This window comes from Quercus suber, unplaced genomic scaffold, assembly GCF_002906115.3.
Source record: "Quercus suber isolate HL8 unplaced genomic scaffold, Cork oak 2.0 scaffold_208, whole genome shotgun sequence".
NCBI lineage: Eukaryota > Viridiplantae > Streptophyta > Magnoliopsida > Fagales > Fagaceae > Quercus > Quercus suber.
In genome coordinates this window covers 753,249-776,322 of record NW_027069666.1, presented here as the reverse complement: position 1 = coordinate 776,322, position 23,074 = coordinate 753,249, and the positions used below count along the sequence as shown (strand labels likewise).

Sequence of the window (23,074 nt, the reverse complement as noted above, 5' to 3'; positions counted from 1 at the left end):
CTTCTTTGGAGTGACCTTAAATATTTGTTGAAGAATAGTTTTATGTGTGTTGTGTTCGCGTGCGTGCATGTTGAAGGGAAAGACCCCATCTGCTTGGATGGAGATGAGAAAGAGAGGTGATTTTTGTGCCATTCTGAATCCACTTATCTTTTTGTGGTTTTGCTCTCTGATTATCCTTGAGAGGTTTGTCACATGATGGAAACAAGCTCTAGATTAGTATTTCAGTAGCTGGAATTTGGTACAGCAAGGAACTTGATTCAGATTAGTTGGATTAGATTCAAGCCATGCCTGAGTCTTATGAGTTAAATAATCAGCTGCCCAAAACCCTATCCAACCCAACCTCCTGGCAAAATTGGTCTCCAATCCACACCTGCTAACCCGTCCAAGCCCAAAAGATAAAAATGGGTATAGGTAAGGGTTTTCAAGACCCATGAAAAATGGATCAACTTGAACTTGGCCCACCAAAACAATGGATCAAGTCATGTTGACTGTAGGTAGAGCTGTAAATGAACTAAACTTTGTCGAGTAGCAATGTTCAAGCTTAGCTCGTCTGGAAAGTCAAAAACTCAAATTTGGCTCGAGCTTATGACAAACCTAGAAATTATGTTTGAGCTTAAACTCGTGAGAAAGCCAAAAAGCTTGAGCTTGGCTTAATATCAAGCCAAGCTCAAGCTTAATATCAAGTTCAAATTCAAATTCAGGTTAAGCTTTTGAGCTCAAGATCTAAGAAAATTACATTATCAAATGCTTAAATCTCTAAAATAAAGAAAAAAAAATAGTATACTTATTTTATCATATGTCTAGTCCTACTTATGATTAGCCATTATTTAAATTAACATTTTACATAATTAAATTCATTCACTCATCCTTCTTGTCTACAGCTTCAACAATTGTTTAAAATATAATTTTTACATTCATGTTAGATGGTGAAAAATTAGAAAAATACTTGTTTGTAACTATTATTAATGGGAAAATACTAGCATGTTTCATTACTTTACATTAGATGATTGATGGGGAAAGATCATATGCAGTCCACTTAATTAATTTTAAAAAGAAAAAAAAATTGATGTAATGGATAGTGGTCTCATGTTAGCCATGTCATTATTAAGATATGTGTAATGAGTATATTTAACTAACACATATAAAATTATAAATGAGTCTATATCAAAATTGGATTTGGAAGAGCAAGCCCTCGTGTTAGTTTCGTAAATAGTTTTGAAAATGTGCCAACTACAAATTATTGGAAAATTGATGTTATTTTGAAAAAAAAAAAAATCCAAAAAAAAAAGGTGCATTAACACCTTCTAACATCTAAGTTTGAGATTGTTTCTAAATTGATCTCTTGACATTCGTAATGACTATTACAACGATGTAAATGTGCTTTTTTATCGCTAACTTGCCTAGAAAATTGTTTTGTGTGGATTAATGGTAAATTTTTATAGATGTTGGTGGAAGGGCCTAACAATATTTTTTTTGCAAAATTGAAAGGTGTAATATATTAATATATATTTATATATGTATGTATATAAAATACAATTAGACAGTAAACATTTTGAATTTTTAAAATCACAAATTAACAATTAGAAAGGACCTCCATACAGTAAACAAGGACTTTATTCTTGAGAAGAGAAATACATACTTGTTTTGGTCTGAAAAGTGAAAACAATAAATAATTATCATATAATGATGTCATAAATTCAAATTTATCATATACATATATATATATATATATATACTAGCCTTTGAGCACGCGCTCACGCATATTCTTAAAGACTCTTCTATTTTTTATAATAAAAATTAATAATTTACATATATTATAATTTATAAATATTTTTTTATTTTTTAAAAAAAATAAAAAAGATAAACTTTAGAAATAAGCAGTATCTGTAATTTCTTTTTTGAACGTGAAAGGAAAAAAATTCTAAATTTTAGGAATTCTTTTTTTGAATTTGAAATGAAATTTGTTATTTGACATTTATGATCCTATTTCTAAATGAAATTACTTTTCATTAATGAATGTATTTTTAAACCAAATAAAAGTTCAATTGAAAGAGGGAAACCCTTTTATATTTAGTATAGATACACATCGTGTAAACCAGTCCAATGGTAGAGTCATAGTTGGTATTCTAAGAAATATCCTAGGCGTTTGGCTATCTAAAATTTTTAAAAATTATGCCCAATTTGTGTAATGTAACATTCACAATTAAATTTATATGTATGATACAAAATAATTTAACATAGTAACTTTAATGTAATAAGTAGATTAAATCAACCCACGTCAATATCAATTAAATAATTATTTTAAATTGTATTTAAATAAATATTGACTATCAATATATATGCACTAATTGATTTTTAGTATAGATAGATCCAAATAACTTATTCAATAATAAGAAATTTTACTAATTAAGTTAACTAGAACATTATTAAAATTATATTATGGAATGACTAGATTAAATTAACCCATGTCAATATCAATTAAATAATTATTTTTAAACTAAATTTAAATAAATATTGACTATATATATATATATTATATATATATTATTAATTTTTAATTTATGGTGTTCACTCCATAATAATTACTATTTATCATTAAGTTAAAACACTGATTAATTTTTGGTATAGGTGAATCCAAATTACTTATTCAATAATATGAAATTTTACTAATTAAGTTAACTAGAACTTATTATTTTAGTATCTATTTAAATTACTAATAATCTTGGAGAAATTAGAGATTAGGAGCTGTTGTTTTGTTTTTGTTTATTTGTTTGTTTTTCTTTTTTTCTTTTCTTTTTTTTTTTTTTTTTGGTAAAAGAAGTTATGGATGTGTTTTGACAGGAGGTGTTATGTGTCCTTGCTTAAACTANATTTCTTATCCATGCGTTTTCCATTATACTCCATCTCTCACTCACAACCAGAAACCTTGAAACCTAGAAATCACGAAAAAGAAGAAATCAACAAAGATAGAAACCAAATCAGAAACCCACGAATAACAAAACCCAAACCACGAAGAAACAACAAAAAATAAATAAATAAATAAAATAAATAAAATAAAAATCCAAAGAGGCAGCGACAGTGAAACGAAGGATCTAGGAGGCAACAGTGATTGAACCCAAGTGGTGAAGGCTCTAGGCGGCGACAACGGGGTGTGTTGAAGTTTCTCTCTGGATCTTTGGGTGGGTTTCTTGATTCTTGTTCTTGATTCTCTTTGGGTCTTTGGGTTTCTTAATTGTTGATGTTTCATTGGGTTTGTTGAGGGAACTCATTTCTTGATTCTTGATGTTTCTCTCTGGATTTCATTGGGTTTGTTGACAGAGTGTTGTTGCCAACGGACGTGAGAGAGTGAGAGACGGAGTGAGCATGACTGAGAAATCAAGTCTGTAAGGGTCGATTTCAATTTAAATGAAACCGTGTTCAATTGACTCGATTTTAGCACTCCAAAATCGAGTCGGTTGCACTCGAGATGTTAGTTTCGTAAATAGTTTTGAAAATGTGCCAACTAACAAAATTATTGGAAAATTGATGTTATTTTGAAAAAAAAAAAAATCCAAAAAAAAAAAGGTGCATTAACACCCTTCTAACATCTAAGTTTGAGATTGTTTCTAAATTGATCTCTTGACATTCGTAATGACTATTACAACGATGTAAATGTGCTTTTTTATCGCTAACTTGCCTAGAAAAATTGTTTTGTGTGGATTAATGGTAAAATTTTAATAGATGTTGGTGGAAGGGGCCTAACAATATTTTTTGCAAAATTGAAAGGTGTAATATATTAATATATATATATATATGTATGTATATAAAATACAATTAGACAGTAAACATTTGAATTTTTAAATCACAAATTAACAATTAGAAAGGACCTCCATACAGTAAACAAGGACTTTATTCTTGAGAAGAGAAATACATACTTGTTTTGGTCTGAAAAGTGAAAACAATAAATAATTATCATATAATGATGTCATAAATTCAAATTTATCATATACATATATATATATATATATATACTAGCCTTTGAGCACGCGCTCACGCATATTCTTAAAGACTCTTCTATTTTTTATAATAAAAATTAATAATTTACATATATTATAATTTATAAATATTTTTTTATTTTTTAAAAAAAATAAAAAAGATAAACTTTAGAAATAAGCAGTATCTGTAATTTCTTTTTTGAACGTGAAAGGAAAAAAATTCTAAATTTTAGGAATTCTTTTTTTGAATTTGAAATGAAATTTGTTATTTGACATTTATGATCCTATTTCTAAATGAAATTACTTTTCATTAATGAATGTATTTTTAAACCAAATAAAAGTTCAATTGAAAGAGGGAAACCCTTTTATATTTAGTATAGATACACATCGTGTAAACCAGTCCAATGGTAGAGTCATAGTTGGTATTCTAAGAAATATCCTAGGCGTTTGGCTATCTAAAATTTTTAAAAATTATGCCCAATTTGTGTAATGTAACATTCACAATTAAATTTATATGTATGATACAAAATAATTTAACATAGTAACTTTAATGTAATAAGTAGATTAAATCAACCCACGTCAATATCAATTAAATAATTATTTTAAATTGTATTTAAATAAATATTGACTATCAATATATATGCACTAATTGATTTTTAGTATAGATAGATCCAAATAACTTATTCAATAATAAGAAATTTTACTAATTAAGTTAACTAGAACATTATTAAAATTATATTATGGAATGACTAGATTAAATTAACCCATGTCAATATCAATTAAATAATTATTTTTAAACTAAATTTAAATAAATATTGACTATATATATATATATTATATATATATTATTAATTTTTAATTTATGGTGTTCACTCCATAATAATTACTATTTATCATTAAGTTAAAACACTGATTAATTTTTGGTATAGGTGAATCCAAATTACTTATTCAATAATATGAAATTTTACTAATTAAGTTAACTAGAACTTATTATTTTAGTATCTATTTAAATTACTAATAATCTTGGAGAAATTAGAGATTAGGAGCTGTTGTTTTGTTTTTGTTTATTTGTTTGTTTTTCTTTTTTTCTTTTCTTTTTTTTTTTTTTTTTGGTAAAAGAAGTTATGGATGTGTTTTGACAGGAGGTGTTATGTGTCCTTGCTTAAACTAGGGTGCAGGGTATATCAGTAGTAAGTTGTTATTAGCTGTTATTGTTAGGGTAAAAAAGTAATTTTAGTGAAAAGTTTAAATTTGAACCAATAACAACTAACCACCTATAATTTGTTATGAAAATTTTGTGAATACAGTAATTCTCTAATTTTAAACCACGTAAAATCAATGAAAATGACGTCAAAAATTCCGATTCACTCTTCATAACTTTTTCCCAGACATTCATTTTAAACTAAAAAACAGCTTTTTGCTATACAACCCTCTCACCGACGATGAGTCTCACCATGAAGATTGCTCTCTCTAAACAACCCTCTCATCATTTTAATTACTTTATAAAGAGGCTTTGTTGTTTGTATTCCTCCACCCCCCCCCCCCCCCCCCCAAAAAAAAAAAACTCACACACACAAAAAGAAGAAAGAAAATAACAAGCAAACTCAAATGAAGATATTTGAATTGCTGAAGAGGTTTGATACTGGCATGGTGCTGCACTCCTGCTGTTTTGACTAGCGGCTCCTCCTTTTTCTTTTCACCTTACTCAACAGACCTGAAGACCTTCTTGCCAACGGAGAGAGAGGTTAACACAATCTCATGGTTTAAGGACTTGGGAAAAGGGTGTACCCGTTTGGTTTCTTTTAGTGGAAGAGTTTTGCACTTTTAAAGTGCTAATCCTTTCAACATTACTGAGGTTCATTGGTATTATTTCTGATGTGGCTTACAGTCGACAGCCACTAACGGTCACACAACCCCTTCTCATTTTATGTGGTTTTGCCTTGGAGCTTCTTCAGCCGAATTGATCATACGTCATTTCTGAGACAGAGTTGTATGAAGAAGTTTCAAAAAATCCTCTCAAACATTTCCTAATCATAGCAACGGCTATACAAGTCTTTCGCCTTCCTTCCTCATTCAGATTGACCTCAAATTCTTCGAGAAATGTCGACTACAAGAGGCTTCTAATGCTTGCATTGGTTCCGGGTTTGGTAACCTTTGGGTTATCGCCGATAATCTCAAAAGAGTCAAACGATGACGGACATTCTGCCTTTATTGGAGTCGCCATCCTATGGCCGTTATCTTAGCGGTTAAACCGTTCACTGATGCACACAAAAAAACCAATATCACCCTCACAGTTCTCCTCTATTCGCTTTGGGTTTCCAATCTCTTGATTGGATATTCTACAGCAGTAGAAAAAGACCCGAAGAAGAAATTGAAAAAAAGTAACGGCAGAACAGAAAGGGAAGACGAGAAAATGGAGATCTTGGAATAAGGAAATCTCAGGGTTCTGTACTCCATCGACTTCATCGTAATCTGGGCGGCTGGGGCGGTTGATCGCCATCACCACTAGCGTTATCGATAACCTGCGATTGGTGGCTGAGTCCCTGTCAAATGAACCAACCAATTTAAACCGATTGATTTCGTTGACTGCATTTTCAAATTTTTTGGGTAAAATTCTTAGTTCCTATTTTTCACTTTTTTTATTAAAAAAAAAAATTTCTCCATCTTTGGTCCTATTTATAACCCTTTTTATTTCTACAATATGTCTTGCTTTGGTCGCATTTCCTATTCTTCTTCTAAACACATACCTTATTTTCTTTTTTATATCGTTGTGCCATGGGGCACAGCTTATGCTGGTGTCAATGATATTCAAGTTCTATTTTAAAAAGATTTTTTATTTTTTATACTCAATATTAAGATTATCTGTGCCTTTGTTTACTTATGTGTTCAAAATAGTCATTCTCTCTTCTTTTTATGAAAAGTCTGCACTCCAGCAATTACCACCTTTTCAACACTTTGATTTTAAAAATACTTGCATTGGTTTGGAGTGTTTTCAAAAAACCTTCACCATTTATTCTGCAATATCGGGAACAGTTGCCATTCTGTGGGTTATCGTGTTCATAAGAGAGCGTAAAAAGGCTAAAGCTAGAACGGGAGAGAACAAGGGAGTGACAGATTCTGACTCTCCCTCACCATCTCGCTCTCTCAGTTAAAATTTGAGGGAATTTGACTAAATTGGAAAGGCAGAAGATTGCATTGCTTCGGTGTGAAATTGTGAGTGTTTTTTTTTTTTTTTGGTTTCCTCGATTGAGCTTTAGAAATCGAGTGTTCTCTGTTGTATAATGGTTACGTGTTACGGATTTGAGTAATACCAGAGTAAATTTATAAAGCAAATTTTAATACAAGTATATCTTTATTAAAGTTGGTTCTCTTTATTGAGTAATAGTTATGTGTTCTGGATTTGTAGAGAAACAATTTGAAATGTGATAATTAAATATTGTTGAGAAACAATATTGTGTTGTGCTTGAGATGATCTACTTTAGCTCGGTATCATGAATATGTCATCAAGAGTTTGTGTTCTGTGACCAATATATTTGATACTTGCTAAAAGAATATTTTAATTATGTTACAATGGTTCATTCATTTTTAGCTGAGTCCACAATAAGATATGTAACTGTCTGCCTAAAATGGCTTAGCTATTGCCTCAACTTTGAACTTAAATTTTGGGTAAGCATATGTTCAATATCTAGAGTCTTAAAACCTGACAAGAATCACCTACCTACGAAAATATTCATTCATTTGTTGCTAACAACCCTACTAGCCTTAGGGCTGAGATAAAGAAAAGCCTTATTGTAAAAACTGAGAAATCTAAATAGAATTGAGAGGATTTCATTGATTGAGAGAGAATTACAAGAATTGGAATGAATGAAACCAATACATAAGGTGCTCTGTTTTATATACACAGAAAAATATAACTAACTCCCTAAAGGTGCCAAAAAACAGTTATTTGAAACTTCTAGAAATTGTACACGTGTCAGTCTTTGAGTAACAACCTCCTAGATTCACGGAACTAACTACTTCAATGCTCTTGGATGAAGAATTCATGATGTGGCATTGCCTCAATCAATTCCAAGACTTCTATGCTAATCAAGGCATTTGATGCAAGCTTTGTGGTCTGAGCAATGCACTCCTCATCAGCAAGTGCTGCACTGCTTGCTGCCCTCGTGGCTTGACCAGTGCATATTGCATCAGCAACTGCTGCGCTGCCTGCTACTCTTATGGCTTGGCTAGTGCATCTCTCATTAGCAGCTGCTATACCACTTGCTAGCTCTGTGGCTTGGGTTATGCAACTCTGCTGTGGGATGTTGCTTGCACTTTTAACACTTATATTTCTATTATATGTGTGCTGGCCTTTTATTTGACTCCATTATATACTGTGGAAACAGCTTGATTTCTCTAGCATTTTCTTGCGCTTCTTTATTAGCCATTTAGCTCTGGCTCAGATGCTACTTCCTCCTACAAGAATAAATGCATGTATAAACCAATTACACTTTTATTTTACCTTCAATGGATTTCCAGCCTCACTCAGAACTCAACAACCCGAAGAGAAAGAAAGAGAGCACCAAAGGAATCAGACTGCCATGCAAGCTCCGTTCATCATCTATCGTTCGCCGTGCAAGCTCCGTACACCATCCGCCGTAAGCTGCGTCCACCGTCCCCTTCTCTTCCTCCCTCATTCTCTCTTTCCCTCTGACCAACCAAGGCCAAATCTTCAACTGCATGTCACCAATCTACAACCCACCACCCACCCTCATTGTCGCTACCGTCTCTAAATCAAACCACTGATCTCGTCGCCCAAAGCCCCAAGCTCGAACTGCCGTTACCCATCTCTTTCTCTCAAACACTCAAGACCCACCTCTCCAACGCACTGGCTAATCTGGCTGCCACCGACCACCAGCCCACTCCACTCCACCCCCAAACCTACCTGATCTAGCCGCCGCCACCTCCATCCACTCCGATCCTCTCTTTCCCTCAATCTCTCACCCTTTCTTCCTCCTCTCACCGAGTTTGTGAATAAAAGATGTTTTTATTTTGATTTTTGGTTGTGTTAAGTGTATATTTTGAATTTTTCTATTATAAAATTTGTTTGGTAGCTAAGAAAATGACTGGGAAAATGTGAAAAATTTGTAGGAAAATAACATTTTCGGAATGTTATCAAACATTAAAAATTGTTTTCTAATATAATTTTTAAAATGCAACCAAACACTAGAAAATATTTTCTTTTCCTAAAAATATTTTCACCTGAATTCATTTTACACTCGGAATTCGATTTACATTGAACAAAACACAGCCTTAGACAACTACGTAAGTGCCCAAATGGAAAGCCCTTCCCAAGTTACATGCTATCGATAAAAAAAATTGATATGAGATACAATAGTTTAAGATTGCAATATAGTTCGTTTAAAATTGCCATATAAAAGTGATATTGTACAATAGGACAAACTATGAACCTCTTCCCTCCTCTCGGAGGACTTAGACAATTGCTCAAGTACCCATATGAAAAGCCCCACCCAAATTACATACTACTTTTTAAAAAATGGATATGAGATACCATTGTTTAAGATTGCAATATAATTTGTTTAAAATTGCCATATAAAAATAACATTGTACAATAGGACAAACTATGAACCTCTTCCCTCCACTTGGAGGACTTAGACAATTGCTTAAGTCCCAAATGAAAAGCCCCACCCAAATTACATACTACTTTTCTAAAATGGATATGAGATACCGTAGTTTAAGATTGCAATATAGTATGTTTAAAATTGCCATATAAAAATGATATTATACGATAGGACAAACCATGGAGCTCCCCCCCACTTGGGGAATTTAGACAATTGCCTAAGTTCCCAAATGGAAAGCCCCACCCAAATTACATTCTACCTTTAAAAAAAAATAATAATAATAATAAAATAAATTAACACTACCATCTTCATCATTAAATAGTTAAATATGAAAGTAATTCATTATGCGGTTAAAATTGTGCAAGGAACAATATTGAAAAGATAAATGTAAGAAAGTAAGAAAAAATAAAGGAAATAGGGAGTTGATAATATTTTAAAACTAAACTATTTAAAACTCCAAATATAGTGGTCTAAGGATTTAATGTGAATGGTGAAACTTGGAAACTTAGGTCATGTGGGTGGCACCTGTAAATGGCATCTATGAATGCATTCATCTGCGATCATGGACATTGTTTCATACTAGACTTCCCACTTTAACCAAGATTTCATTGAAGCCCCCTAATGCACAGCCAAGGACATTTATTAATTGAGCTCAAGTACTATAACAAGGCCCATGATTCTTTCCTTCTGAGAATGTATCAAAGTGAGCATGGAAACCCGTTAGCCTTGCTAATAGCACTGTGCACCATCGAGGCATCAATGTGCTGTTGCCTACTTGGGAGTAGTTGTTAACATAGAGCTCCAAATTGTCATCCCAGAGAATAGTTAAACCATCACCTCTGCCACATGAACTCGACCCTGCTCCCAATGGATACTAGTTTAGGTCTTCACAAGAACAATGATACAGCTAGACCCAAAAAATAAAAATATAAAAAACAATGAAGCAGCACTCAAAGAAAAAAAAAAAGAAAAAAAAAAAGAAGAAACCTATGAACCAATAAACGCACCCAGGCTCCCAGCTTCTAATAATTGAAATTAGAATGAAAATAAAATGTGGCCAATAATATAACCAAAATGCTATTCCCAGGCCTTGCATTCAGCTAAAAATTGCTTGGGGTAGCCACTCATTTCACAAAAATATTTGGAAATCAAACTTGTTAGGAAGTTGACAAAAAGAATTCTAAGTAATGAAACAACATCGGGTCTCAAAGACCTTTATGAAACCTAAGTTTGTCACTCCATTCTGAGTAATTGCAGCGCTTTCGATGATTGTCTGGGACATCAGATGAAATTGTGACTTTCTCAACAAGGACATTTCCATTGCAATCAATTCTATATGAAACATCTAGTCCTTCCAAACTCAAGTGATAAATTATTTCCTCGATAGGAGAAGCCTGATCAGTTATGTGGGTAGATGCTTTCTCATCTTGGTAACTGTTTGAATCAGAGGTATTACCTAATGCTATACCATTTTCTGTCTCAACACGATAGTCATGAGGTCGATTTCTCTGAGCCAGTGACCGAATATCCCATGAAAGCACCTGCTTTATTAAACTTTGGAACTCATCTGGTGATGCATAAAGTGACTTCTTTTCCTGGAAAAAAAAGGATCACAATATTTAAATAAAAATTAGAAGCATAAAAAGGCAGAGGTTAATATCAAACAAAATGCCAATTAACTACACTGATATGATGCAGTAGAAGAAAGTAAGATACATAGGTACATACATAATCTACTACTTCAGGGAAAAAGGTGGAGAGATTTTTCTGAACTAATATAGGCGTAAGGTCTTCTCATGCCTCTATTAAAAAAAAAAAAAAAAAAAGGTCCACTCATGCTACATAGCCAGGCTGAATGAGTTTAGTTAATGAACTTTCTAATCATCCTTTTTTTTTTCTCATTTTCTTCATCGATTTTTCAATTTACAAACAATATAAAATCCAGGCCCCAAGTAGCACCTAAACTGGATGAATGCTGTTCTTATTGGTATTAAAATAATCAATGATTCCAAACTCTACCGCTGATATTTCTTAGTTATTACCCCCCACACCATAGGCTAATAGGTGATTGGTCTTTTTTGCTAAGTAATATCAATAGATGTGTCATATAGATTTGACAGAGATAAAGTTCTAGCTACTGTTCGCTTGATCAATTCTTAAACATTGTATATGCTGGGAAGCCACAACTGATATTCTATTATTATATAGTAGAAAAGATGAGAAAAAGGAAAAAAATTATTATTATTAATTTTTTTTTCCTTTTTTTCTCCTGGCAATCACGTATCCTTTCATAGATGGAGACAAGTAGTCAAAGAAACCTCTAGAAATCACCAATGGGAACATTTGATGATTTGTAGTAACACCAGTGACATCTACCCTGCAATTAGCAAGATGATGTATCTACAAGAGATTAGTTCGCACCTAAGAATAAGATAATTTCAGGCTAGAATAATTAGTTTCTCTTATTACTTTGGACAGTCATCATAATATCAATCTATTCCACAATTATGTATTTTCAACAAATTACTGAAGACTGTGCCTATCCTATTGTCAGAATAAGTAGAACATTTAGTGAGTTTGTGTGGAGAAATGGCCATAAGCATTACTTATAAACCTCGCATGTCTTTATATATATATAAGCATTACTTATAAAAAAGAAAAAGAAAATAAAATAAAAGAAAAGAAAAAGAGGATGTTAGTGGTAGTAAACCTGGCATGTCTTTTACCTCAAGCCCCACTTATTTCAATGGAATTAATGTTTTATTTTGAAGGGCCAACTACTATATTGTTTTTCTTCTTATTTGCATCCTGTATTCTTCTTCTTCTTCTTTTTTTGAAAATTTTATACACAAGGAGAATGGTGGTGCCTTACATAAAAATAGAAAAAGAAAAAAAGAAGACATATCCAGTGCACAAGGCTCCTGCTTATGCGGGGTCTAGGAGGGCCGGTCGGTAGATAGTCTTATTTTTGGAGAGGTTGATTCAAGGAATGGCGGTGCCTTACATATTATTGAAAAAAAATAGGTGACTTTTTTGGGACTACAAGCCAAAGCATGGCTAACACATGCTTAGCAATTAAAATGCAGCTACAGCTGTTAGCCCGATGTGGCTGCTGGAACCATAATGACTTTTGATCGACATAGTCCTATCTCAGTTTAAATCCTGATTCTGCCTTTTCTTTTTGTATGACATTCTTCCCTATGATTTCCTAATTGGCTGCAAAATATTGTATTATTTTAGCTCAAGTTGCTGCCTATCTGCATAATAAATCAATGCAGAAAAGATGCTGCAAAATTTATTTTATTTTATTTTTAATTCATATAATTTTTTGTATGTGGTAGTCAGCCATGCAATCCATGTGCCCAAATGCTAGTATAAAGAATAATAAAAATATCATAATGTGCCCAAATGCTAGTAAAGAATATTAAGAATATTCTAAACCATCCCACCATATAATACAAAAAAATATTTCAAACAGAACATTAAACCACTCACTGTTTTAACCCAACACTCAGCAAGAGTGTAAGGGAAGTCCTCAGAGAAGCTAACAGAAGCTACTGCTAACAGATTGTCCTCCTGTGCATACAAAAATGTCAATTGATAACAAAAAGGAACTACCAATAATGCATTACCAAAACAAAAAGCTGAGAAAAGGGGGGGGGGAGGGGGGGGTGTGTGGTGGTGGTGGAAGGGGAAAAAGGGGGAAAAGCAAACTCTGAGCCAATATTAGATAGACGATTTTAGTCTTCAGTATAGCTTTCACTCTCAAAGGAAAAGTTAGTATCATATAGTATGTGGTTTATAAAGAACTAGAGGAGATAATACCGATACCCACTTCGGCACTCTTGCTCCTTCAATGCTATCACAGTATGGTAGATTAGGTTTGATATCAAGCACCGGCTGTAAATAAAATGAAACAATGAGCTTGACTTTGTGATTTAAATCATCAACATCGCATATGGATGCATTTACTTTAAAATTATACCATAGAAACAAGCAAAGAAAGCCAGAGTCTAAATTAGTGTGGCTGGCAAAGACAAATAGTGGAAAACTTACTGTCCCATCAACCAGATCCACACCAGAGAGAAGAACCATATTATCTTGTACAGCCTCCACCTACAGTACACAGAATCTAGCTTTATTAAACTGATTATATTCCACTTCTTAATTTCCATACTTGTCTTTTATTTAAAGAAATCAACTTCTCACATAAAAATTGGAAAAGAATGAAATCATATTAGATGTAACGTGGTGAAACTTATTTAAAGAATACACACACACACACACACACACACACAATATACATAATGTGTGTGTGTGTGTGTGTGTGTGTGAGAGAGAGAGAGAGAGCGAGAGAGAGATAGAACAGCAGGTTTAAATAATGGAGAAAGATGTTTTAGGACTTTGTGCTCCATGAGATTTCAAACCTCTAATTTGTAACAAGGGTATATCTGGAATTCTTCTTACTATTATACAGGTAATATTGTTTGAGAAAATGATGCTCACCCTAAACATTAATTAATATTTCTGAAAAGATGAACCTAGAAATGTTGGGAGCCAAATTTTCATAGAATTTTTAGTATCTCAAACTTATGGAAAGTTCAATTCCCCTCCTCTGAACTAAATTTAAATTTATATTATTCTATGGAAAACTATATGCATCTTTGCTTTTGTTGAAGCATACAAGAGATGTCTATGCACATGTAACATTAGTCCTTACCTTAGCAACGGTGAGTCCAATAGGGCATGGCCGATGTGGGGATCGTGTAGCAAAGACTCCCATCCTTCCACCTTTCAATCTTGGTACTCTCACCTATCCATCCAGCCAACCTTTTATACAAGTTAAAAAAGATATAGAGGAAACAATTATTAGCATGCACCATTGTTAAACAGAATTTAAATGGTAGAGCCACATACCTTTGCTTTGAACCTTGATTTAGATGGTTGCTTCCACAAATTCTCCAGATTTGTATTTAGGTGAAATACATATATAATCCAGCAATGAGAGTATTCTTTAAGACCCTCACGGGATGCAGGGGGAACCCGAGATGGATCAAAGATCAAACATGCCCTAGCAAGGGGTACAAGTAAAGGTTGCCTTGGTGTCCCATTCCTGCACAAACAAAAACTGAATTCATTTTTGGGACATTAAAGAAGCAAAGACATGCATAACTATATGGCCATGTTTATTAAGCTTTTACCAAATACATAGATAACACACAAAAATTGCACATTCAATAAATGCAGAGGTTTTCATCACAGGTTTTCATTAAAGAACTTTATCATGATTATGAAAGGCTGATGGCAGTAAAGTGAAAATTAACTTCAGATTCTCTGTCAACATTACTGGCTCTGAGTAGCAGATCTTCTGATCAAACTTGAACTCTTCTAGAGATCAACAAGAAATCTACTTTATTCAAACCATACTAAACAATTCCATTCCAATCTCCTGCCAACAATTATTCTCTGGGGATAAAAAGGAGCAAAGCGCTCATGTGAACATCCAGTTTCCTTACAGAATAATGATAGCATGTCTACTTATTTTATGCCCCTTTTAAGTTAGAAAGTCCCCTTATTTTCTATTGAAATGAATATATCCTTCAATAAAACTAGCAAAACGCTCATGTATATTTCCAGTTTCCTCACAGAATAATGATAGCATGTCTACTTAGTTTATGCCACTTTTATGGAATAGAAAGTTTTAATTTTCTATTGAAATGAACGTATATGCTTTTAAAAAAATTTACAAACACATTCCACCACTTTTAAATGCGACCCTAGGGGAAAAAATTTCTTTAAGAACAAAGAAAGGGTAAAACTCTTCATAGCTGGACATGTTTATTTAAATAACTGATGATATAATTGCAAGCACCTAGTAGAGTAGCATGACTGGATGATACCAATAGGTGCCATGGGATAAGCAGACAATTCCAAATTGTTGGCCTGAGGGTGTGCTAGCCCCTTCCTTAATGCCTACAAAAAGAAATCAGTAAATAACACGAGGACATAACCAAGCACAACAAACACTTGTAATGAGATACAATCGGCCCAATGGTAAATAGTTACAGAATTGCTGGGTCATCAACAACACAGAAAGAAAGATGTAAATATGCAACAACAGGAAAATCACAAAGATGATGCCACAATTTTTATGTTTTATTTTTTGATTGGTAAGTTACGCACGCACCCAATGGATCTTGAACCCACAAACTCACCCTCCAGCTAGACCTCATCGAATGGATATGATATCAACATTGAATTTATAATCACAAGATTGTCATCACCGAGGATGAAAACTAGACTCTTTTAAGAAATAGCTGACAAGGATCTTGTTGTTACAAAACATGAAACCTAACTCAAGATCTGTGAGATGCAAACAACAGAAAAGATCAACACACATGCACAAACTCTATATTTTACGTGGCTCACCCAAAAACTAGGGCTATGTCCATGAAGGTGCCAAAGTTTCATTATGAAGACTATGACAGGAGTTACAATGAAAAGCCTAGGGCATCTACTCAAATACCGGAAATATCCTCAATGATTGCATGGATATTAGCCCCCGAACTCCAGCATAACCAACATAATAGATCAAGCACCACACACATCCCATCAATCATATAGAATATGACACGGCAGTAGGAGCTATGACAAAGAAAAAATTAACACTAATAGCATCTTGCAAAGCTCCAGGGAGGATGAGACATGATCCCTCTAGCTTGTTTGAGTTACAGTTTATCACTCCCAAGTCCCAACAAATGGTTTTCAAGTAAGAAATTCTTCCATAAGAATACAAACACACAGTTTTTTTTTTTTTTTGGTTCTTTTTATTATGTTAAAGTACTAGTGAAACATGAAGTAATGAAAACTCAGTGGCGCATTACAAAAGTAATACCATTACTCCCACAATGAAATTAATCAAACAGAGTAACAGGGAAAAAAAAATCATTAAAAACACAAAAACTATTTTAGTGGAAACTGTAACAAAATAGCTATCAATTTACATTAATCTCTGCCTGAAATGGACAGCATTATTTCCAACAAAATTTTTTTTTTCGCAGGACCCACATGAGTTTATTGACGATAAGAATACAAAACTACAATTATGCACCTTTAAATGATCCCATATTCGTTTTTGAGTCCTAACCCACAAAATAAATCTGCATAAAGTATGAAAATTTATCAAGAGGAAAGAAGAAGTGTACCTGCTGAGCTCGAATACGACCTTGCCTCTCAGCACAACATTTGTCCATGGAGGACTTGAGGGATTTCTCGAGCTCTACCACCTTGGATTCCAAACTCCTAGATTTCCTCCTCCACATATAGAAGGAGAGGGCTGTGGAAGCAGAGAGAGCTGCGGCGAGAGCTAAAGTTATGGTTGCTGTCAATGTCAAGAACTTTGAAGATTGGGAGGAGGCCATGGGAATATATGTATGTCTGTCTCTCTCTTTAACTCTGTCTTGAGTTGAAGTTGGATCCTTAACCAACCTCTCCCTTATTTGTGTTTTGTGCTTGTTTGTTTCTTAAAAAAGCAAAGACTCCTTGGCAGTCAAATATACCTACTATGTTTGCTTTCTATTTTCCTTGTAGGGTTGCACTTCTTAGGAAGTACAACTGTACAACAGAACAAAAACCCAGGAAGACTGGCATCATTTCTAAGTATCAAAATAATCCTTAAAATAAAATAAATTAAAAATTAAAAAATCTAAGCAATGTTTAGCACTAAAAAAAAAAAGTGAGGGTATGAACAGGTCAGTATAGGCCCAAACTCAAACATAACAGGATGTACTAATTATATATCTTCTGCGTATGGATTGGACTAAACTTGAAAATAAGCCCAAAAGAAAAGAAAGGAAAAACAAACCTTGCCACTGGTCCATGGCCCAAATTTGAGGAAAAAGTCCAATAAAGAGTAACTCTTTTTTTTCTGAGATAGTTTTAATATATAACATTCGCTCTTGATGATAACTTTTTACGATCAAACCAAGACACTAATTGATTTTTGGTGTAAGCGAAGATTGAATCTAGATCTTTTATTCAATTATCAGAAATTTTATCAGTTGAATTAATTGAAACCCACATAAAGAGTAATTATTAGATACTCTCATAGCAGTGAATGATGCTTCATTTCACTATACTCAGGGAATACCTAAAAAAATTTCCGCAAATAAGAATATAAGATGACATATATTTTTATCACAGGTAATACACATGATTTACTTAATGTAACTAATGAAGTGCCTTATGTATTGCACATGACAAGGACACATATCATTTTTCTACTGTGAGCTGAAATCTAATGCTCCAAATTTGTTTGGAGCTAATCTTTGTCCCAATTTTTAAGCCCTTAATTACTTATTTTTTGTTGACAATTTGATAGATAAGACTAGCAAAGGAGAAAGATTTGAGCCTCTTCGTTGGAAACAAATAAGAGGTGCCTAAGCCCAAAGAAAAGCCCAGCAAAGAGAGACAAGTCCTAGTGAGCGCCTTACATTTGATTCTTGGATTGTAATTAATGTTTGTTTTCTTGGAAATATTTTGGAGACTTGGTTTGAATGATTAGGATTTTTAAATTGTGAAATGAAGATTTGGTTTAATACTACTTTGATTTGATGAGATCTTAAACGTGCAATTTGATTCTTCATCACAATTAAATAATTTATTTAAAAAAAATTATTTCATAAAATATTTTTTAATTTAAAATATAATAAAAGAGGCAAAATCACTCCCCCCCCCCCCCGGCGCCTTCGTAGTGATCTTTTCAAGCTTGCTTTGCAAACTTGAAGCCATACCATTTTTCATTTACTATCTGTTGACTTACTTTTACAATTGCATTTTACTTTTGAAACTCTCTACCCCACGTCAGTTATGTCAGGCCCATTAGTTTGGCTTAGCTTTTCCATTTACATTTCCTAAGAGTCTCACATAACTAAATTCTCCAAAGCTTCTCTTTTCTGTTAATTGTTTTTTTCCTGAATCAAATTCTCCAAAACTTCTCCATATGAGACTAAGTGACTTTTGTACACAAATTCTCCTCCTTATAAATAAAAAATAAAAAAAAAGAAATTGCTAAAATTTTCACCACCATGAATTGTATTCTATGAAAAACGATCGTCAAGCATAACTTTCAAGGAAGATGCTAAGTCATTTTTTGAATATTTGGTATACGTGTTTACAGAAAATTAGAGAGCTTTTTTTATAATCAGTAAAATTTAGAAAGATGTAAAACTCTTATATAAGATAATTTTGTAGACATGTAACTTTTGTATACAACATATATATATATATATATATAATGAGTTATGACTTAGTCTGGAGTAAAAAATTTAACTTTTTATAAACTAATGCATCAGTACATACATATGTGTGACTGTGTGTGTACTTCGTTTTTTTTTTTTTTTTTTAATTGCAAATCAATATGATGGCATATCTTCCCCACCCCACAAAACAAAAATTCCTGGTTCCCCCCCTAATATGTCATATGAACATACATCACAATGAAGTTATACCTTATTCTTTATAGGACCTAATATACCAGGAGGAAGTTGTTCTCTATCTGTCCAAGTAATACCTTTGTCATATGACCGCTTCATGCATCCACTCCATCTGAAATTCAATAAGCCAACAGTTAGCAGAGGTTGTACGCAAAAAATGGCAGTAATTACAATTAAGTTCACATATCTGCGGGGTGCTAAAAAAATCAAGAGTGTAGTGATAACAATAATGATAATTAACAAAGCACAGAATGAAAAAAAAAAAAAAAAAAAAAAAAAAAAAAAAACACATTCATTGAAATACTTTAAAGATTGAAATGTAACTTCTCAACCATTTGATAGCCTAAGTCCCAAAACAGCAAATTTATTGGTATTTATTCCAGAGTTTCAAGGCTATAAAGCTATAACTATACCCGGTTCAAACCATTAAAATAAATAATTACAAACAAGGTCCACGGAAACATTATTACAGCTGAACCTAAAATATGTCATAGAAAAGAACATCATCATGTAATTAGGTTAAAAAAGAGATTTGCAGATAGAAACAAGTAACAAAGAATGAACAACCATTAATTGCATTACTTTTGAACCTCTGGACCTATTTTATAGAAGAGCAGCAGCTCATCTGATGGAAGTTTGAATAGCACAGGGTTCCACAGCGGAACATCTTCTTGTTCATCAACGACAACAGGTGACTGCCAACTGCCATTCTGCCAGGAAAATTTCCGCCCATTGGGTTAGGTAACCTTATAAATCTAAAATATTGAAAAAGAAATATACCCAGTAAGTTCAAAACAAATATATTCCTCATGGAATTGAAATGGAGTGATTAAATTCATTTGCCAGTGGGTTCATATGATTAAGAAACATTTAAGAAACCAAACCATATAATTAACACAAAGGGAAGGGGTCAGGTGATTCGAAGAAACCCTCCAATAAATGCTAATCTAAACAGTCATTTGTACCAAAGCTTTAGTGGTACTTCTCCTCCTTGCAAAGGTGGAGGTCTAGGGATCAATGCACGGGGGTACAAGATGGGGGATTAAGGGTTCTTACATTGTAAATATTTTTAGGGAAAAAAAAAGTCACTTGTACACTGGGAAATGAATTTAAGTAGCAAATAAAACAACCCAAACCACCTTCTTGTTAGTGGATTTGCTTGCAAAATGCGACCTCAATTTAAAATTTCAAGGCTGGGCTGAGAGAGAGAATTAGGAGAAAAATCAGAACATACAAGCAGCATATGTCACAAAGGAGGGACATTATAGTTAAAGTAACTACAAAATTATAGTTTCAATTTGGACTATATGACGAGCATATACTTGGATGAGCAGAAACTTTATAGGCTCATCCCTCTGTTAATTCAAAAAGGAACAATTCAAGAAATTCATTGACCTTATAAATTAAATATATGATTACCTTGTAGCGTTGCAACCAAATTTTCACATCAGGAGCCCCCTCTAATGAACCCCCAAAATAGGCAACCAAAAAGTGATCTTTCTCAACCTACACAAACCACAAAGAAACCACAATCTAGTCCATTTACATCAATAAAGTAAACATTACAAACCTACAATAAAAGTGCAGATGCTTTTGTCCTGTATAACCTCAACAATGGTAGAAGCATGACAGCTATTGAATAGAGCAGAATTTGCAGGAAATGTGAACTCCTCTACCAATGGCCCTTCGATGTAACTATCATTTCTCATATTTGAACTCTTGGGAGCTGAATTTCCGTTGTTTGTCTCTGCATATGAAACCAATTTCCTGCATAAGGGTACAGCAGATATTAAGGTTCTGTTCAGAGAAATTTGATATTATGTTCATATAAAACGCACAAGTTGGGATTTTTTGAAAGAAGAAATTGATAAAGCCAATTTTAATCAAAGCAAGATTCTAACTTGCCTATGCCTATGCCATTGTTTTATTTTTATAATTGTGGGCTTGTTACTTTGAGGGTATAAAATGCATCAACTTCTTTCAAAAAAACCATGCAAAAGACAAAAGACAAGAAATTGAGCACCTGGTGAAAAGGGCTTGAAAAGAATTCAGCAAGTGATGGTTGTGCAATGTGAGATTCAAACTGAAGAATTGAGGATTGGGACTGAAGCTGCTTCCAAATTCAGATAATGGGTCATGAAAATCAGACACATTAAAGACTGAAAATAATAGTAAAAACAAGGACAACAGTAGAACCAACACAATGCTCCCACCCATTGATTTGCACTTCCCAATTTTCATAGAATGGGTTTCATCTGAGCTTCTTTTTTTTTTTTTTTTTTAAGTTTCTACATTTACAAATAAATATATATTTGGGGGGCCAATTCAGACACAGATATTTCATATATAAACGGACAAAAGAGCAATAATAGAAGATTACCTAATGGTCTAATACATTAATTAATAGCATAAATATATATTGATAAGGCAGTACCTGATACTGTTGACATGGTTTGACTTTGCTCAGAGAGAGAGAGAGAGAGAGAGAGACGTCCAGGTGCTTGCTAAACTCAGTTCGGAAAGAAAAGAGACAGAATATTATAAAACATTACTACTGTAGTAACTTTACTAAAGTAAGCTGAATTTAACAGACTTCCTAAATCTTAAATATAATAATTATAAGGCTAAATTACAAATTTATTTTGCCTAAAATTTAATTCAGTCTAAATTTGATTTGTTTAATTCAGTCTTCTAATTTTAATTTTGTTCAATTTTAGTCATCCTTGATAAAGAATTGCCGTTGAGTGTCTAAAAGTTGGGATTTTTTGAAAGAAGAAATTGATAAAGCCAAGTTTAATCAAAGCAAGATTCTAACTTGCCTGTGCCATTGTTTTATTTTTATAATTGTGGGCTTGTTACTTTGAGGGTATAAAATGCATCAACTTCTTTCAAAAAAAACCATGCAAAAGACAAAAGACAAGAAATTGAGCACCTGGTGAAAAGGGCTTGAAAAGAATTCAGCAAGTGATGGTTGTGCAATGTGAGATTCAAACTGAAGAATTGAGGATTGGGACTGAAGCTGCTTCCAAATTCAGATAATGGGTCATGAAAATCAGACACATTAAAGACTGAAAATAATAGTAAACACAAGGACAACAGTAGAACCAACACAATGCTCCCACCCATTGATTTGCACTTCCCAATTTTCATAGAATGGGTTTCATCTGAGCTTCTTTTTTCTTTTTTCTTTTTTTTAAGTTTCTACATTTACAAATAAATATATATTTGGGGGGCCAATTCAGACACAGATATTTCATATATAAACGGACAAAAGAGCAATAATAGAAGATTACCTAATGGTCTAATACATTAATTAATAGCATAAATATATATTGATAAGGCAGTACCTGATACTGTTGCCATGGTTTGACTTTGCTCAGAGAGAGAGAGGTCCAGGTGCTTGCTAAACTCAGTTCGGAAAGAAAAGAGACAGAATATTATAAAACATTACCACTGTAGTAACTTTACTAAAGTAAGCTGAATTTAACAGACTTCCTAAATCTTAAATATAATAATTATAAGGCTAAATTACAAATTTATTTTGCCTAAAATTTAATTCAGTCTAAATTTGATTTGTTTAATTCAGTCTTCTAATTTTAATTTTGTTCAATTTTAGCCATCCTTGATAAAGAATTGCCGTTGAGTGTCTAAAGTGATTTTGCCTCTTTTATTATATTTTAAATTAAAAAATATTTTATGAAATAATTTTTTTAAATAAATTATTTAATTGTGATAAAGAATCAAATTGCACGTTTAAGATCTCATCAAATCAAAGTAGTATTAAACCAAATCTTCATTTCACAATTTAAAAATCCTAATCATTCAAACCAAGTCTCCAAAATATTTCCAAGAAAACAAACATTAATTACAATCCAAGAATCAAATGTAAGGCGCTCACCAGGACTTGTCTCTCTTTGCTGGGCTTTTCTTTGGGCTTAGGCACCTCTTATTTGTTTCCAACGAAGAGGCTCAAATCTTTCTCCTT

At 32.9% G+C, this 23,074-nt stretch overlaps 2 protein-coding genes and 1 long non-coding RNA gene across 3 annotated transcripts; all 3 read right to left on the bottom strand.

The window, feature by feature from the left end:
* Positions 1 to 10,661: 10,661 nt before the first annotated feature.
* Positions 10,662 to 17,249, bottom strand: LOC112003581 (uncharacterized). The gene is made up of 8 exons (XM_065779446.1): positions 16,801 to 17,249; positions 15,468 to 15,568; positions 14,513 to 14,708; positions 14,316 to 14,408; positions 13,652 to 13,711; positions 13,421 to 13,495; positions 13,091 to 13,171; positions 10,662 to 11,190 (listed from the first exon to the last, which is right to left on the bottom strand). Exons 1-8 carry the CDS (start codon positions 17,014 to 17,016, stop codon positions 10,801 to 10,803), a joined length of 1,212 nt encoding a protein of 403 aa, XP_065635518.1. The 5' UTR covers positions 17,017 to 17,249; the 3' UTR covers positions 10,662 to 10,800.
* Positions 17,250 to 19,067: 1,818 nt separating this feature from the next.
* On the bottom strand, positions 19,068 to 21,397 carry LOC136070079 (uncharacterized). Its single transcript, XM_065779445.1, has 5 exons — positions 21,113 to 21,397; positions 20,697 to 20,856; positions 20,509 to 20,595; positions 19,672 to 19,799; positions 19,068 to 19,201 (listed from the first exon to the last, which is right to left on the bottom strand). The coding sequence occupies exons 1-5, from the start codon at positions 21,328 to 21,330 to the stop codon at positions 19,099 to 19,101; spliced, it is 696 nt and encodes a 231-aa protein (XP_065635517.1). The 5' UTR covers positions 21,331 to 21,397; the 3' UTR covers positions 19,068 to 19,098.
* Positions 21,398 to 22,020: 623 nt separating this feature from the next.
* Positions 22,021 to 23,074, bottom strand: LOC136070072 (uncharacterized). The gene is made up of 3 exons (XR_010631301.1): positions 22,988 to 23,074; positions 22,437 to 22,492; positions 22,021 to 22,108 (listed from the first exon to the last, which is right to left on the bottom strand). It is a non-coding gene; the product is annotated as an uncharacterized LOC136070072 (long non-coding RNA).

What these genes read in the sequence shown, in the direction of transcription:
- LOC112003581 (XM_065779446.1), bottom strand. Translation starts at nt 17,016, where the DNA reads ATGGCCTCCTCCCAATCTTCAAAGTTCTTGACATTGACAGCAACCATA. An exon ending in GTCGTATTCGAGCTCAGCAG is followed by an intron (nt 15,569 to 16,800) that starts GTACACTTCTTC and finishes TTCTTTTTGTAG; the next exon opens with GCATTAAGGAAGGGGCTAGC. An exon ending in GAGTGCCGAAGTGGGTATCG is followed by an intron (nt 13,172 to 13,420) that starts GTATTATCTCCT and finishes TTGTATGCACAG; the next exon opens with GAGGACAATCTGTTAGCAGT.
- LOC136070079 (XM_065779445.1), bottom strand. Translation starts at nt 21,330, where the DNA reads ATGAAAATTGGGAAGTGCAAATCAATGGGTGGGAGCATTGTGTTGGTT. An exon ending in ATGCTTCTACCATTGTTGAG is followed by an intron (nt 20,596 to 20,696) that starts GTTATACAGGAC and finishes TGGTTTGTGTAG; the next exon opens with GTTGAGAAAGATCACTTTTT. An exon ending in TTTGGTTGCAACGCTACAAG is followed by an intron (nt 19,800 to 20,508) that starts GTAATCATATAT and finishes TTTTCCTGGCAG; the next exon opens with AATGGCAGTTGGCAGTCACC.